This window comes from Gadus chalcogrammus, chromosome 3, assembly GCF_026213295.1.
Source record: "Gadus chalcogrammus isolate NIFS_2021 chromosome 3, NIFS_Gcha_1.0, whole genome shotgun sequence".
Lineage (NCBI taxonomy): Eukaryota > Metazoa > Chordata > Actinopteri > Gadiformes > Gadidae > Gadus > Gadus chalcogrammus.
Window position 1 is genome coordinate 12,606,487 of NC_079414.1, and position 16,665 is coordinate 12,623,151.

Consider the following 16,665-nt stretch of genomic DNA (forward strand, 5'->3'; position numbering starts at 1 on the left):
TCTGACCACTTTACAAAATCCTCACATGATTTAGACAAGGTCACATTTGTACATTACGCTACAGGCATTTATTGAAATGCTACATCAACCATTTGGTCAGAACAGTTAGAACATAACATTTATTTATATAATTATACTGTATAAGCAGTGCATAAGCAGCGGACTAATTAAAAGTTTATTATTGCAATCCATTTATCAATGGCGAGAAAACGTTTTCCATTCAACCAGATTCAAAATTGGTCATGAACTCAAGCAGAACCTGGTCGGTTTCAGAGGCCGCCTCCGGGAACTCAATGCTTTTCTCAAAGTCTTCCAAGGCCTCCACGTAAGCCTGGTCGTTGGCGCCCTCTGCCCAGTCGTCAAGCACCGTATCGGGCTGAGGAGCTGCGCTGTGCGGGGCCGTCCCTGGAGCTTCCCTCAACCCTATGTTACCAGCAGCATCCATGAAGTACCGCTCCTCCTCCTCCTCATCCTGGGGGGGGGGGGCAAGGTTCAGGGCTCATATATTTGATTGGTAAATTGGTGCACAATAGTGAATTTGGCAAAAATACGACCTATTCATTTCTCTAGCTAAAATGCTCAAACAAAATGGCGTCGCTGCTAAGAGAACCTCACCTTTTTCATGAGGTAGCTGACACATATCTCTTTAGGTAGAGGATAACCTGCAACAGGACAAATGCTTCATTATATATTTTCGCTAACCTCTTTCATGCAGTTGCATAAAATTAAGATTCATTCCAGAAGGAAAATGAGCATACATGATGGACCATCATAAAGATGGACTGACTTGTTCTCATCCAACAGGCATACATGAACGAATGAGAAGGTGGTGCTTTACTTGAAGATCTGAACGCCCTGCACGCCGGGTCGTGACACTTCTGGTACCAGATCTCCTCCTTCAGGTCCACCAGAATCCTGAAAAGCCACCAGGGGTCGGAGGGGGTAAACGGGGCGTCATTAAACAGGAGAACGTACTCTAGACAGAGGTCTCTGATGCCGCTTCTATTCCCATGAACCATTGCCTCCATCCAGATCCATTGTTGAGGATTGTATTATTGTTAGACAGTTAGATATTGTTTCGCCTCATGCTGTTTTTTCCCTCTCTGACCCCCACTGTTAGTTGAAGACGCCTTTTCCCTGCTCTCACGCCCCTCCCTGCCGGATCCCTTTCTCTGACCCCCACCTTTAGTTGATTAAATCCCCCCTCATCCCTCCACGTCACTTTAGTCTAACAAAGTATTTGTTGGTATTCACCTTCCTCCTTTTCTCAGCCTCCTCCCTGCCAGACGTTTGTCTCTAACCCCTTTTCAAGTGATCAACGGATGACCTGAGTGGTTGGTATTGCCATAAACGGACCCTTATTTTTTCTCTCAGCCCTACAACAGATCCCTATCTCTGTCCCCCGCTTTAGGTTGATTTAATTATTCCCCCTCAGGCAACAGGTCAGGGGCAATTCTTGCCCTGGTATCACACTTCGCTAAAACCGTTAGCCTAGAGCGGTTGTAGGTTTGATTTGAATAACGGTAACCCAATAGGTATTAGTGGGTTACACCCTTTTGTATGATAACAGGTAACGACTCGAGGTAACCTGTGACGTGCTGTGCTCTAATATAATGTGTTTTGCGATGAATTGAGGATATTAACCATGGAATCATGGAATAAGAATCACGGAAGGAGTAATGGAAGAATAATGAGGGAAGTTGTGTAACCAGGGAAGGACTCTGGTGGTTGTTTTGGGTATCTTGTTTGAGCCCAGGAATAAAGGGTTGAATGAAGCATTGCCTCCGCAATCAATTTGGAAGAAAATAACTTGAAAACCCCAACTCTAGGCTAATACCTAAACTAAACAATCTGAACCGCCTAAATCCAAATAAAAACGTTGTCCCAAAACCCTCCTTAATCCATGAACTAAAGTAAACCAATGCATCAAAGGAGAGGAGAAAACACCAGAAAAGTCATCTGTCTGGTAACACCAGTGTTTCTACGGTTACCGGGGGATGCTTACATGATGTTATTACTCTTGTGGAAGCGGCCCACGTTCTCACACCAGCGATAGTTCAGAATGCTGTAGACCAGCAGCTGCTCCCCAACAAAGTAGTTCCAGCGCCTGATAACTGTTCAGGAAACAACGACAAACGGTTCCCCATCGTTGATTAAAGAAATAAAATATTAACAGACTCGTCCCACAGTGATTGTGTCGGGTTGCTCTCATGATTCTCTGGGTGACTCCCAGACAAGAAGGTTGTGGGATTTAACCCCTATATCAGCAGTCTACCTGTAGGTAGCCAAATGCCTAACAACTACCTTCTCCGGGTTCCAGTGGTTTGCGGTTGATAAAACTAGTTAATGAGAAATAACAGATTATTGAATAGGTTCAATAACATGTCTGACACAATTAAGATGGAACCTCGCTGTCACCATCAAACTCAAACTAAAATAAAAAGAAACAATTCACCTACGATCTCAACCAACCCAGACATTTGTTCCGTTCTCCCTAATGTCACCTATTTGAAGAGTAGGCTGTTGTCAAAGTAACGCTGCTTGCTTTAAATCACAACCAAGTGGATGGTATAAACGAACACATACATCCCTGAACGCCGTCCTTCTTGATCACAGTCAGCACAAAGTCATCCACTTCTTTGTAAGGGGAATACGCAGAACCACCCAATGTGCCTGTAAACCAGGACCTGCGTCAGGTACAGCTTTCAAATCTTAATCCAAGAAAGGCTTAAACATAGGCGTAAATCGACGATATCTCCGCTCTTATTTTGAAGTTACCAGGAAGTGTGTTTCCCGGTGGCTGCTCAGCTTGCTGTGTGTTGGATCTCGTCGTGGCTCCATCGGGCGCGTCCCACGTCAGGATTCTCTGGCCGGTGTAACTGAGTGCAAACACAGCAACAAACCGAGACAGTGACAGGAATTTTTGTAATACTAGTAGTATCAAGGTCAACTGTGTTCCATACTAGCACTAAAAACATCAAATACTAACCAGTTGTTTTTTCAGATTCCTATGGCTATACACACTCGGTTCAGCTGCTTTCTTGAGAGGAGGTCAGGCAGCGCTTTAACTTTGAAGTCGCTTTGCATTAAAGCCTAATGAGAATCTAGATGTAGTTGCAGTAGGAGTGTGAATACTAGTGGTAGTAATAGTAGTAGTAGTAGCAGTAGTAGTCATAGTAGTATGGTAGTTCAAACCACAAGCCTGTGTCTCTGGGTGTACCTAACATTGCAGACCAGCGATGCCAGGAAGAGATTCTGCTCTGGGGACAGGTTCTTCACAGGCCGGGGGGAGAACAGGTTGTCCTCAGCCACGGTCAGAGCCACGTTCTTTCCCACCTTGGATGACTTGTAAAGACGGAAGTTCCGGTTCTTTGTGTAGACACCTGGTTCAATGGATGAAGACCATGCCTCTTTATTACTGTTAACGTTACAAGTAGTTAGGGTAAGGGGGTTAATGGTGGGCGGGGGGGGGGGGGCATGCTTGTAGACTGCGGATGCTGGGAGTTATGTCAACTAATCAAAACTTAAGAGTTTTGTTAATTTATTTATAATTGAATAAGGTCAAGTTAGCATTTATTTAAGTATGTCAATTTATATTCATTATTCATTACAATCTAAAACATACAAGTTTCAGTTATTGAGTGGAAAAAGCTGTATTTAACTACTGCAGGTCATATCGACTGGTCATGGTTGACTTACCAAGATCAACGAAGAGGCCTTCCTGGCCCTGTTTGCCCTTCACCTTCAGGCAGCTAAGGTCTCTGGGGTCCGGGGTCTGGCCGGACCGCCGTCTCTTAGCCATGGGGCCATGGGGGGTCGGACCGTCCTCAACAGAGCTTTCCTCAGAGGGACCAGGCCATCTGCTCAACCGACAGAGTAATGTCATCAGAGTTCTACCGGTGTGGCTTGAAAACACAGACGATTATTGATTATTGTTATATGGTCGTCCAGCAAACATGTCAACCCAGTGCCACCTAAAGGGAATGAAGATATGGGCCATTGTGGAGTGGCTATGGGATCAAGGATCAATACAGGTGATGTTGGAGACATTGGGGTCTGATCCCAGTGCCTTAAGTATGGGATTCCAACACCTAGCTTTGGATGGTATCACATGAAAAATAAAATGAAGACAAACCCTGGGACATCATTCTCTGCATCACTGTCAGGGTTTGCCAAAGTGTTTGTTTTTGGAGTGAGGATGCCATGGACGAATTTACCTAAAATATGAAGGTGAGAAAGAGTAACTATGAAAACGTCTCACACACAAGGAAGAAAATAAATATTAAACATACAGTATAATAATATACATATAGTGTAGTACCACACAAACAGTTTACTAATATTCATATAGTGTAATATCATACACACAATATAATATATAGGGTCATATTACAAACACAGTATAACATACATATAGTGCAATATTACACACAGTATAATGTACATAGTGTAATATTATAATAATATTCACATAGTGTAGCATTAAACAGTCAGTATAATAAACATATAGTGAGTTATTACACAGTCGTTTATGGGAACAAACAACATTGCCATGGGAACATACCCATGTGGATGTTGTCCTTAAACGCGGCGCTCGAGAGACAGAAGATCAGGTGCCGGCTGAACTTGTCCTCCGTGCTGGAGTCCAGATTGAGAACATCGTGGGCTGAGCACGCAACCCCATACACCTCCATCAGCCGTTCACACACATACTGATACCACGGACACACACACACATCTTATTTATGTACATCATTTTTCCATGAAGAACAAGCAGACATATTGTGCCGTTACCTAGACATTTAGCAGACGCCTTTATCTAAGGCAACTTCTAATCAATTCTGTCATGTTTTAACCATTAGATTGGATACTGGAGGAGGAATGGGTCGTAGTGTTGTGCTTGGGGAACCATCCTCACCTGGACCAGGAAGGCCACCATAGCTTTCCCATCAAGCCCCTGATTGCACTGCCGGTGAAACTCCAGGTCGAAGTAGAGCTTACAAACAGCGCCCTCTGGAATCACCTCGTAGCAGTGCATCAGGGAGTGCTGGAAGGTCCTGGAGGCGTTAGGAAATATCCTCGTCACTGACGCCTCGCTTCAACTCACTCCCTCACTCATAAACCTGTAGTGGTGCCACAGCTCAGTGACACACACACACACACACACACACACACACACACACACACACACACACACACACACACACACACACACACACACACACACACACACACACACACCTGTAGTAGTGCCACAGCTCACTGTAACTGGTAACCAGGTAGATCCTCTGGCCCGTGGCAGCTTTTTCTTTCTCGAGAGCAAAAATATGCACATCCTTGAATAGAGAGAATAGAAAATAGGTCAATCTGCCTTCATGGTCAACAAACACTTCATGTCATTGACACCATACATAAAGATTCCCCACCCAGTCAGAGCACGTATACACGTATGAAAAGCTTTCAGTACCTCTTTGCACGTATGTGTGAAGCTCATTGCCAGGTTTTGCCGTGGGAAGAGCTTCCAGACGGAGGAGGGTTGGCATGGCCATAGCCGGGGTTTGTACGGTGTGGTCAGGGGAGTCTTGTGGAACGCCTGGGCAAGCCCTTCCACCTTCTTCACTCGCTCTTCCCACTTCCTCATCCTCCCTTACTTACCGCTACACTATACCGCTTCACGGTGCATTACACGCCTACTATTATTGTGATCAAACTTGTCGTTCATAGAAATGCCTAAATTAAATTATCTGAGTTCACGCTTTAACCCTCCGTATACATGGGTAAATGGTATATCCAAACATACATCTTAACGTATTTCAATAACAGCAGGGTACACTTATTTATTTACATCAATGGGTATTAGTAATTAGTAATTATCTTACGCAAGCTTGCGGAGCTGAACGTAGATTCAACAGATGTGTTTTCTGTATCTGTTTTTCTTGTAGAAGTAGTAGTACAGGTAGTAGTTGAACACGTCAATGGTAGTAGTACTACCAGAGAATGTCTAATGGGCTGACGGGCTCTTGTACTACTGTCGTTACGAAGTGTATTTGTTTTCATCGAAGTTGGCGGGTCATTTCAAACGTCATTTCCTGGAACGCTGGCAAGCTATCTCACTTCCGCAGTTTATTTACATAAAGGTTTTGACGAAGCTCGAAGGAATTTCATAAAAATGTAAGTTGAAACATAAATTGAAACATACTTTCAACGTTTAAATTTATGGTGAAAACCACTTGTAATCGAAATCCAAGTCCAATTGTTTTTGTACTTTTAATGACGCTGATCTAGAAACACTTTTATATGGAAGTAAACCAGTCTCATTGTATTTTTTAAAAGATTTAAGCCATTTAATTTTAAGCATTGAATATTTATGCATTGAAATAACGTGTCAGAATTATTTGCCTCTGAATTTAACAAATTTAACAAATTCAAAATCCAATTTACGTAAAAAATTCAACAAGCCAAACTCAGATGCAAAATTCAATTCAATTCTTATTGGTCCATCATGAAATTCAGTGTTCAAATCCAGGGACCCAAGGAAGAGCTATCGATCATAGATGCTAGATCACGGTCAAGCAAGGAGAGCGAGCGGGAATAAGAGCGACACTTGTTGGATACCTGTCAGACTCTGATGCGGGAAAGCATGTGGAAAGCATGTGCAAAGCAGGTTTTAGCCATGTCCAACGCGGCAACGGCTGTTACCCCGGATTCCGATGTTACACGTTTTCTGAAAAATGCACGACTTTGAAATGTAGACAGGCATGAAGTCGTTCACGTGAGGAAACGTGCACAAGCTTAAAACTTAACGTTTGTATGGTGGTTCTATGTGCTAATTTAGTTTGTGCTTCTGGAACACCTAAGTACCAATAGATACAACCCTAACTCTTGATATCTACAGTATAATTAGTGAATAATTAAGTGATCAATTAGAACAAAAAAAACAACATGATGAAATGTTCTGTGGCCCTCTACTCTTGAACATAACTCAGTCATCTGTGTGACATTCACAAAAGGGCAAATTCTGTCTTTTGTCCATTATTTCCTCACAGAATTTCCACATGTCGTATAATCCAAGTGAATAATTAAGTGATCAATTAGAACAAAAAAAACACAACATGATGAAATGTTCTGTGGCCCTCTACTCTTGAACATAACTCAGTCATCTGTGTGACATTCACAATAGGCCAAATTCTGTCTTTTGTCCATTATTTCCTCACAGAATTTCCACATGTCATTTGTGCTGTAAAATGTAAACAATGAACTGCAGAGCAGCCTCAGCCTTGTTCTCCTCCCCTATGGACAGAACATCAGGCAAGTCCACTTTGGCAGCGAACAGTTGTTGGTTGGCCTCAACCCACTCTGCTGCATGTCTGCAATCCCAAAGAATGCGATCTTCAACCGAGTCCTATGGAAAAGACAGAAAGATGTTTGCACCACAGCTGCTGCACCAACTGGTATGTCTACATTGTCATGGCCTAGGGTAACCAGACAATGAGGGGGAGGCCTGATTCTAGTTTAACAATGATCAAGGTTAATTTGATAACCCCATAACAAAAAGAGATCAAACAACTGCAGCGTGGCAAGCAGGTGGAGGTGCCAACAAGGAAGGGGCTGGACTGCTGGAACAGGGCGCACCACATAGGCCACCAACAAGGCCACTCCGCCCCCCTTCATCAGTCCTAATTGGGAGACAGGTGGACCAGTCCTAATTGGGAGACAGGACAATCATAGGCAACGTTGTCATGTCTGACTGAGACCTCAGCCTTCTTCCTGAAAATATATAGATAAGCAAAATGATCAGTTGTAATATTCAAAACACAAGCTCCAAAAAGAAGAAAAAGAAAATATCACATCATTGCCCTCCTCTAATGTGTCCACTTATACATATTAGAGAGCTCACCATATTAATTTTCCAATCATGCATTACCTAGACACTTTATTTTTAAACTGCAGACAGCAGGTCTGACCTTAACTTGTGAATGGCATATTATTTAAAGCGACCCCACAATTGCAGTACAATTGGCAAAAATATTGGTAAAAAAAATAGGGAAATGGAAATGCTGGTTTCTGACCTGAAACAAAAGAAAAACTCAGATGGAACTCAAACAAAATTTAAATCTGACCTCAGTTATGTCATCCACCTTCCTTTTCTTCAGCCTAAACCCTGGTGGCACCTCACCTCGCTGGAGGGCCTTTCCACCACAGGTTCCAATTGAATGATGAATCTAAAAAGGATATAAAATGCATCATGTTTGAATTATAGTACATTAACACATATCACGTCTGTGAGTTCAGAAAGACAAAATTAACAACTTTGAGACGATGGCCAGCTATGCATGGACAGTTTACAAAAAATGTTTTATAACGTTACATACAAACATGAACAACTACTTTACGTTATGCACTAAAAAGTTAATAATCCCTGAGAACTTGAAGTGTTGATACTAACCGCCATTGGTGAAAGTTAACTTTGACGTTATCTAACTTAGCTTCAAAACGACAACCCAAACCGACATGTAACATTCGGTAATTTAATTTATTAATGACTTCTACAACGTTACTATTTTACGGCACCTACATTGACAAAGAACACAAGAAACCATGCATTTACTTTCTGTGGATGAGCAAATTCAGCAACTCAGGGTACTCGGGACACATGCTGTCGCTGGTCTCCCTCGAATTAAAATGCAATTTGAATTTAAATGGGCGTTTAAAAGTCTGCACTTCCGTCCTGACAGTGGAGGTGTACTGACAGTGGAGCCTGCACCGGAAGCGACCTCACAGTGGAGGTCTGCAGCCTGATGCCTCTCAATTCTGGGACCCACCGAAAAGTGTGACCCAGGGGGCGCTGTGGTACATTTTCTGCAACATGCGTTATAACATGCGTTATAACAAAAACATAAATAAAACATAAGATCTCCCCCCACCGGTGGGTCTTTCTTTTCTTGATACGAACATTAATTCTTAAAAGCATTTTACACAGTAGCCTATAATAGGAAATGCTCAATCAGCGTAATTGAACACTGACTGTAGCTTTTTATGGATAAAGAACAAGAAGCAACGGCGAAGGACCGTACTATACGCCCTATCCATTGTATGGGTCTGTAAAGTGCTAATCAAATCAATAAAAAATATTTATTAAGCATCTTTAATAAAAATGTAATTGGTTGGGAGGAGATCTTATGTTTATGCATGTTTTTGTCATCCCTGTCTACGCTTCAAACTTGTGCATACTGCAGAAAATATGCAACAGATTTTGATTTTGTTTAAATATGCCGAATTGTGATATTATGGGTTATTATTGTTCAGATGATTTAGCTAAGCTAGCTAACATCTGCTAACGTCAGCAGTCTCTTGTTGCCATAGCAACAGTAAACATTTACATGGATCCTTACTAAAAGTGTACGTACGCCCAAAAGCCAAGTTTTGCGTGCACCAATATATATTAGACTTATAAAACCCTGCGTACGCACACCTCTAAGCAATCTTTGCTTTATAAATCACAGAGTTCCTACAAGTGTGCGCAGCTGAATCAGCTTCACGTTCCGCCCTGTACACGCCCCTTTTTAACCATAAATAGTCAATGCAAACGACCTTATGAATGCGATCTGCATATAAAACAGACTCAGATGCAAGTATTATGTCTTGTCAGAAACAATGGCAGAAGGACTGAGAAAAGCAAAAAAGCGAAATTTCAAGAAGGTGGAAGTGGAGACACTTGTGCAGCGGAGGCCCGAAAAGTAGTTTTGTTCGGCGGTCACGGGATTGGGATCACTAACAACAAAAAGCAGAGTGGGTGGCAACATGTTGCCAAAAAAAAAGAAGAGGTCTGATGTAGGCCTAATGCACTTTGTGTTTATTTGAAGTGTAGGCCTAGTGTTCCTGTTCTGCTTACTTCACATGTAGGCCTTATGCACTTTTTATGTTCGTTTGAATTGCAGGCCTAATGACCTGTTTTGTTTACTTGAAATGTTAATATGCGTTACTTTGTCTTACTAGTTTTTCATGGTTAAAAGTAAGCTATTTGGAAATTGAAAATACATCTGAAATGATAAGGTAATATTGATAAGGTTGATTGTATTTGACAAAAATGAAGGCCATTAGGACGTGGAAGGTTCGGACCTTTCTTGGAAGGAATTTTTAGCAACTGGACCTTGTTCAATTTTAATTGAAGACCCCTGACCTAGATAGTCGTAAATCCTTTGGTCTCTAGGGCGTAGCAAACAAGTTGTCAAATAAACAACTTCAGCCTTGCTCAGATTGGATATTATTGTGTTTTTTACCTTGTTTTGAGTTTGTTTTACTGACAGGTTCAGAATGATGTGGTAAGCAAAGACAATGAGTGTCAGGAAAACACAGGAGAAAGCTTTAGGAGGTTTCCTTTCCTGCTGCTGCCCGTATTTCCTGCAAGCCAACTTTAGTGGGCCAACTGTTTTTATGAAAATGTTTGCAGCCCTTTTTGAGTTTTAGGTTGTCTACTGTTTTGTGCAACATGGGCGATTTGCAGAAAGATAAACCACTTCACACATTCCAAACATATAAAAAAAACTGACGCTTTTGCCAGGATCGCTGCTTAGACTCACATAAAGCGATTTATAATATTGTAATATTGTAAATTAAGTAATGTTGAAAATGTCCTTGTTACTATTCCACAGACCAGGAAAGAGAGCTGTTCTATTTTGAGATGACCTTTTAAGCATGTGTTTGTTTGTATTTATAGTTTCTAGGGAAGCATTAGACTGAGATCTGTGAAGCAACAACAACCCTATTTTTTGAAAAAATAACATTAGTCTAGAGTTGTTATAGTTATGAGTATGATATCCACTCCCTATGATATGAACCGACCCTGGCAGCTCCCCAGTGCAAACTGGGGAGCAGTGCAAAATTCCATAGGAAGAAAAAAGGAGTTCCTGCTCTGGCGAGCCTTCCCACAATCGGGTCCAGAGGGAACATCTTGTACGTGCATTCTTAGAATATCCTGTCCACTACTTGGATCGAGGGCTTTTGCTTCCCTCCCCTCATTGCTTCCTACCCCTGCAGCGACGCGCAACAGGATTTCAGCCCGTAGGGTATGTCCCCGAGTTTGCCTTCATTTACTTTCCTCGTTCTGTCATGTCATGTTGTTGTCGTGATATAAGGGTTCATGGTAAAATGGAGGGTATAGGATATCCTGGAGGGCAGCCACATTCTGTCAGACAGGGGCGTACCAGATTTGGATAGCACGCTATCTTCCTTGACCAGAACTACGCTTCATTATCAGATCGCTCAATCTCTCACATTGAGATGACCTGTTCTCCTGTTTTTCTTTTCTGTATCTTATAGCACAGAACACCCCCTGGGAAGATGTGGGGGAACAGAGAATCGGTCCTTGCTCTTGTCGTTGTCGCAGCTCTTCATGGCACAGTAAGTGTTTTAACTCCTCTTGTGAACCACCTATATTTGAATATAAATAGAAATGCATTTAATGTTAACACCTATTGTATTTGGGATCATTAACTTTGGAACTTTTTGAAAGCATAGACATTCACTGTATATTGAAATTTAACCATGGCAAAAAAAAAAAAGCACTAGAATATTTGATTAATTCATGTTCTTCTCAAGTTGTGTAATGTAAACTAAAAGTGTTAATTGATCACAGTTAAACGGTGCAAAAGAACTGGATATGGCCGTGGATTCAGTGGACGACCGGTATAATGGATGCCGTGCCGATGCCCTGAAGGGACTGCCTGACCAGCTGAAGGTTGAGCTGGCCGCCAGCCCAGAGTTCAAAGTGGCCTGGGAAACCAAAAAGGGTTGTAATGCGGTTGTGCCCGGAGGCCTACCGGAGCACAGCCAGGCGCTGCGGGCCTACTTAAACGCAGAGGAAGCATTCAAGGTCCAGTTTAACAACGCTGTGGCAACCATGGGCGGCAATCACAGCTTCCCCTTCTATTCCCTCCACTTCCTGCTTACGGACGCAATGACGTTGCTGTCAGGGAAGGAGGGCACGAACAGGACCGTGTACAGCCTATCTCGGCAGTTATACACCGCGAAGAAGGGCGCAAAGGTGAAGTTGGGCGGATTCACGTCAGCCTCCAAGGATAGATCGCTGCTGATAGAGGACCCTGATTTGGAGGGAGGGGTTCTGTTCAGCATCACGACCTGCCTCGCGGCCAACCTGGAGATGGAATGCGAGGACGTCGAGACGCTCCTGTTGCCCGCTGAAGAGTTTACGGTGGAGGACATCCACAAGGTTGATGACGAGGACTACAACAGCTACACCAGCATCACTCTGAAGCATTCCGGTTTTTCCTCTAAACACAACTGTCACTTACCTGCTCGGTGAGCCCCGCCCCCAGTTTGGTCTCCTCTCTCTTTTTATCCACAACAGGATTTTTGTCTCTATAGTTAAATCCATCACTGAGCTGCTTTAGTCATGATTAAGCATTGTAGTGAGACAGAGGAAAATAAACAAAAAAATCCCCCTTCGCTCTAATGATAGCTCACATTTAATTGATGGGCAAGCCGGGTTCCCCGAACCAACCCAGAGGTACAGTGATTGGTCAGAAATGTGCCAAGAGTGATGTCAATCAGAACATTTTCACTGACGAATGGCAATGGCATTTTTGAAAAATGACATCAAATTACAGCTTTAAATTCTATATCAATATCAATAGGTGTCTTCTCACTTAATTTTCTTTTTTCTCTAGAGTTTAAATTAATACTATGGTTTTTAAAACATTTTGATTTCTCTCCTCTTTCCTGATAGGCTCCAGAAAGGAAATTCCTCCACCAAAGTCGTTGGCTGCATATGGGCGGTGTACCTAACGGTTGCTCTCTTCGGCCTGTTAAAATAGTCCTCAAACACACTTTTCCATGGAGGAAAGGAAGCCGGGGGGGGGGGGGGGGGGGGGGAACCGATGATGCGTTGCGCATTTTTCATCACCCTCTGCAATGCTTCCCGGTCAGAGACATAACATCGCTGTTGATCTTCCCTGTAGTCAGACTGCTTTCTGATGTCTCCTCCGCACGCTCCCCCCACATGTTATTCTCTATAGGCTGGATACCGTCCCCTCCCTGGAACACATTTGATCATGTTTGTCATGTATTATGCTATTATGTTGGGTTGTGAGCAAACACACCCTAAAAGTGTAAGGCGATAGAAGTTATATGACGGTGGAAGGGGTGAAGAGAGAGAGCGCTCCAATGTTGCCAATGATCTTTGACCCCCTGTTCCTGAGTCTTTGTTTAGCTGGGCGCCTGGTCAAGGCTGTGTGAGTGGAGATTACACTGGAAAGAATTCAGGAGCTCAGAGAGATGAGGAGGAAGTGGGAGAAGTGGTTGGTAAAAAGCCTTTGTATAAGGTTTCAATCATCCACAAACTTCAGATCACAAAGACGGACTAGTCGAATATTGAATCAATCTCAATAATGTTGCTTTATAAAATTCATTGGAAAAAGTTTATTGCAAGTAAATGTAGACCCAAAGAAAGATGTGGTAAAGTGTTTGTGTGTTGAATGTATTTAGCATATTCTTTAATCCCAGATAGAGGTAGCAGAGAGGTGTGGCCGGAAACCAGAAACGGCGAGGGGCGGAGTTACGCCTGAGAGTGGATGAAGCTGTCAGAAGGGGATATAAAAACACATTAAATGCACATATGACCAACCAATTTAGTTTGATGTTGTTTATTTAACATGAAATTCATATTAAGGACAGCTTCTGTAGTATTGGAAACTACAGCAATAAGGCTAATTATTGTACAAACAATTAGATATAATAGTAATAAAAAAACAGTTATATTTACCACTAGGGGGTACAATCATTGAAATGGACAAACTAAAAACCAATTTATAATAAATAACATTTTAAATCCTGGAAGGAAATTATAACCAAATTACAGACTGATTTGAAGAGCTTTCCCAGTTTTTGTTAAAATAAATCTAATCCGGCATATAGGCAGACACTACAACGCCCAGTTTTTCTTGGAATTGATTTTTCAGGGCAAAAGCGATTCCAAACTAAGATCAGATCATGTAATCCAATTTAACATTTGATCTAGATCAAACTTGCCCTTTGGGTTTTTCAAAACTTTGAACTCGGTTTTGGATCTATTGGATCCAAAAAAAAACAGGATTGCCCTGATCCCATCGGAAGGGTGGATTCAGTTGGTTATCCTAACACTAGGTTTTTGGATCACAGCGATCCTATCCAATGTTCCTTTAAAAACTGGCATAACATTAAAATGGATCAGGTGATCCTGGATAGCAAAACATGGGATTTCCAAATCCAGATAAATTTGATCCAAACTTTTTTTTTTTTTTTTATCCAAAAAATATAAAAACTGGGCTTTTGCCAGACTTCGTGGTATTGGGTCCTATTTTCCCTGTTTGTCATCCAGACGTTACAGTAAGAACTGGCAACAGCATTATATTCAGCAAACTCAGATTCTATGCAGGCCCCATTGCAAACCCAAGGGAACCAGATTCTCCACCCTGAGGAGCAAATCACCTCAATCTGCCATGGAGTAAGGGAGCTGGCAGGATGCAATTATGGCTTTCAGTCTTCCATCTGATATCAGGTCGGTCGGATGAGTGACTAACTTCAGCAGTTAATGGCAAGTCTGGCAATCATTGTCCCGTCTCTGCTTCCAGCACCAGCTCTGGCCAATGACTCTGTTCCTGTTCTTCCTGTACCTGTTCCAGCTCCCAAGCCAGCCCCGGTTCCTCATCTTTCCCGATCGGAACATTTTTCCTGCGACTCTGGGAATTGCGTTCCTGGTCTAGTGTGGGCTACATTTTGAGTGGCATGCGCTTTCTTTGCAGGCGGAAGGTGCAAAGGTTACAAGGCCACAGCCGAGTGGTCCTGGAATTCTAATTCGAGTTGACAGTGGCAGCGGCTGGAACCATTTGGCACCTCTAGAGATTCCTCCGGACCTGGATTCTTTATTCGCCCTAGTCATTTGGATTGACAATCGTCTCCAAGAGGGAGGGCAGCCGGATGCCGTTCACATTTATTTTTGCCCCTTGTCTCCTCATTGCTTACTGAAGGCTGAGTCATCATCTACTTATTGTTCGCATTTACTGTTTGGCCTGTCTATTGAAAGTTAGAGCTCACCCCTGAGGAGGGCACTGGTGTGCCGTACAACTTCCTCTGTTTATCTCCTTCGACCTGTCACTCGTGCTCAGCGCTAGTCGACTCTGGGGCTGATGAGAGATTTATGGATTGGAGGTTAGCTAAGAGACTTGAACTCAATTGAATTCCCTTGCCCAAGCCATTAGTAGTTAATGCTCTGGATGGAATTCCCTTTTACATCCTATTATTCTGGGTTTTCCCAGCTCACCAAATGTAACCTTCAGTCTGCATTTGTCCCTTCTGTCCACAAAAATAATGGATTAGGCGCTTTTTTCTTTAAAGTTATTGAGAAACATTGAGAAGTTATTAGTTATTGAGAAACATCTATATAAAAAAAATTATATATTTGCAAACATATATCAACATTAATTGTTATATACTTTTACAGTATATAATATGTTCATATATTAGTTATATATATTACAATGTAAAAGCACATAAAAAGAAAAGTTAAAAGGTACGCCAAACTATTTTTTCCAAAGTCAATAAAATAATTACAAATCATGGACCTGAATGGGACTGTAAACATGCGTGATTTCCGATATGCAATAAAGCAACATTGTTGTTGCTAGGGTCATGTCTACTTCCACTTTTCGCTAAGATCATGTTTACTTGAATTTATGGTTATGTCCACTTGTTGTTAGGGTCATGTCTACCTATAGGGTCATATCTACTTGTTTCTACTGTCAAGTCTACCTGATGGAGTGCTTTAAGTGAGGGAGGAGGTCATGAAACCAGTCCTCCCAGGACCTCCCTACTCCTAATGCCAACAGAGAAGACAAGAGGACAAAAGGTGTTCATGTGTGCGTTCATCAGTCAGAACCAGGGAATGTTAAGACTAACAGGGGCTTACACATTGTGATTTGTTGGTTTGATTGCTTGATACTAAATAACCATGGCAATTTGTCAATCAGATTATTTTTATTAGAATCTGAATCTGTGCAATCCGATATTCTGCTGCTGCAGTAAAACCAGGAATTCTGTTATACAAAGGAGTGTGCATGTTTTGAAAAAATAAATAAAATACACAAAAAATATATTAAACAGTGGGACCACCAACACGTATCAATGCACTGTGATACTATGATGAAATTTACTCAATTAAAGTAAAATTACTGGCATGAAAAAAAGTAAGAATTCAAATAAAGCCATTCAGGAAAGAAAAAAAATCTGCGTTTCACACGTTCTCAAAGCCAATGCTTAATGGCAACGATGTATCTTGATTTTCCAAAAACTAACCACTTTGAGACTAAATCAAATCAGCTGGACAACACAAGTTTATATTAGGTTTGTGCGCAGTGGGCAGGTGTATAAATAATTATTCTCTTGAATTCTCCTTCCTTACATTTATTGCTGAAGGGGACATGTTATTAAGGAGCAGGTACTAGGGGAAATGTTATTGAGGAGCAGATAGGGACTAAGGGACATGTTATTAAGAAGCAGGTAGGGACTAGGGAACATGTCATTAAGGAGCAGGTAAGAGCCAAGGGACATGCCATTAAGGAACAGGTAGGGAATAGGGGTGGGTAGGGACTAGGGGACATGTAATTTAAAGGT

General features: G+C 42.1%; 2 protein-coding genes across 3 annotated transcripts; one reads left to right on the forward strand and one right to left on the reverse strand.

The window, feature by feature from the left end:
* Positions 1-45: 45 nt before the first annotated feature.
* primpol (primase and polymerase (DNA-directed)) lies at positions 46-6,062 on the reverse strand. Its single transcript, XM_056586033.1, has 13 exons — positions 5,468-6,062; positions 5,242-5,336; positions 4,919-5,057; positions 4,565-4,712; positions 4,136-4,217; positions 3,700-3,860; positions 3,221-3,383; positions 2,779-2,879; positions 2,587-2,673; positions 2,006-2,114; positions 839-915; positions 616-662; positions 46-472 (listed from the first exon to the last, which is right to left on the reverse strand). Exons 1-13 carry the CDS (start codon positions 5,639-5,641, stop codon positions 221-223), a joined length of 1,635 nt encoding a protein of 544 aa, XP_056442008.1. The 5' UTR covers positions 5,642-6,062; the 3' UTR covers positions 46-220.
* Positions 6,063-6,124: 62 nt separating this feature from the next.
* On the forward strand, positions 6,125-16,458 carry LOC130379288 (GPI-linked NAD(P)(+)--arginine ADP-ribosyltransferase 1-like). Of its 2 annotated transcripts, XM_056586035.1 has the most exons (6): positions 6,125-6,171; positions 7,301-7,451; positions 10,851-11,066; positions 11,320-11,400; positions 11,636-12,318; positions 12,746-16,458. In XM_056586035.1, exons 2-6 carry the CDS (start codon positions 7,383-7,385, stop codon positions 12,831-12,833), a joined length of 1,137 nt encoding a protein of 378 aa, XP_056442010.1. In that variant the 5' UTR covers positions 6,125-6,171; positions 7,301-7,382; the 3' UTR covers positions 12,834-16,458. The 2 variants fall into 2 exon arrangements, with proteins under 2 accessions (XP_056442010.1, XP_056442009.1); XM_056586034.1 differs by lacking the exon at positions 6,125-6,171 and having other exon boundaries at positions 7,121-7,451.
* The last annotated feature ends 207 nt before the right edge of the window (positions 16,459-16,665 follow it).

What these genes read in the sequence shown, in the direction of transcription:
- primpol (XM_056586033.1), bottom strand. Translation starts at nt 5,641, where the DNA reads ATGAGGAAGTGGGAAGAGCGAGTGAAGAAGGTGGAAGGGCTTGCCCAG. An exon ending in ACCGGGAAACACACTTCCTG is followed by an intron (nt 2,674 to 2,778) that starts GTAACTTCAAAA and finishes CCTGGTTTACAG; the next exon opens with GCACATTGGGTGGTTCTGCG. An exon ending in GAAGGACGGCGTTCAGGGAT is followed by an intron (nt 2,115 to 2,586) that starts GTATGTGTTCGT and finishes TTTCCTGAACAG; the next exon opens with TTATCAGGCGCTGGAACTAC.
- LOC130379288 (XM_056586034.1), top strand. Translation starts at nt 7,254, where the DNA reads ATGAACTGCAGAGCAGCCTCAGCCTTGTTCTCCTCCCCTATGGACAGA. An exon ending in CACAGCTGCTGCACCAACTG is followed by an intron (nt 7,452 to 10,850) that starts GTATGTCTACAT and finishes CGACCCTGGCAG; the next exon opens with CTCCCCAGTGCAAACTGGGG. An exon ending in TCGCAGCTCTTCATGGCACA is followed by an intron (nt 11,401 to 11,635) that starts GTAAGTGTTTTA and finishes AATTGATCACAG; the next exon opens with TTAAACGGTGCAAAAGAACT.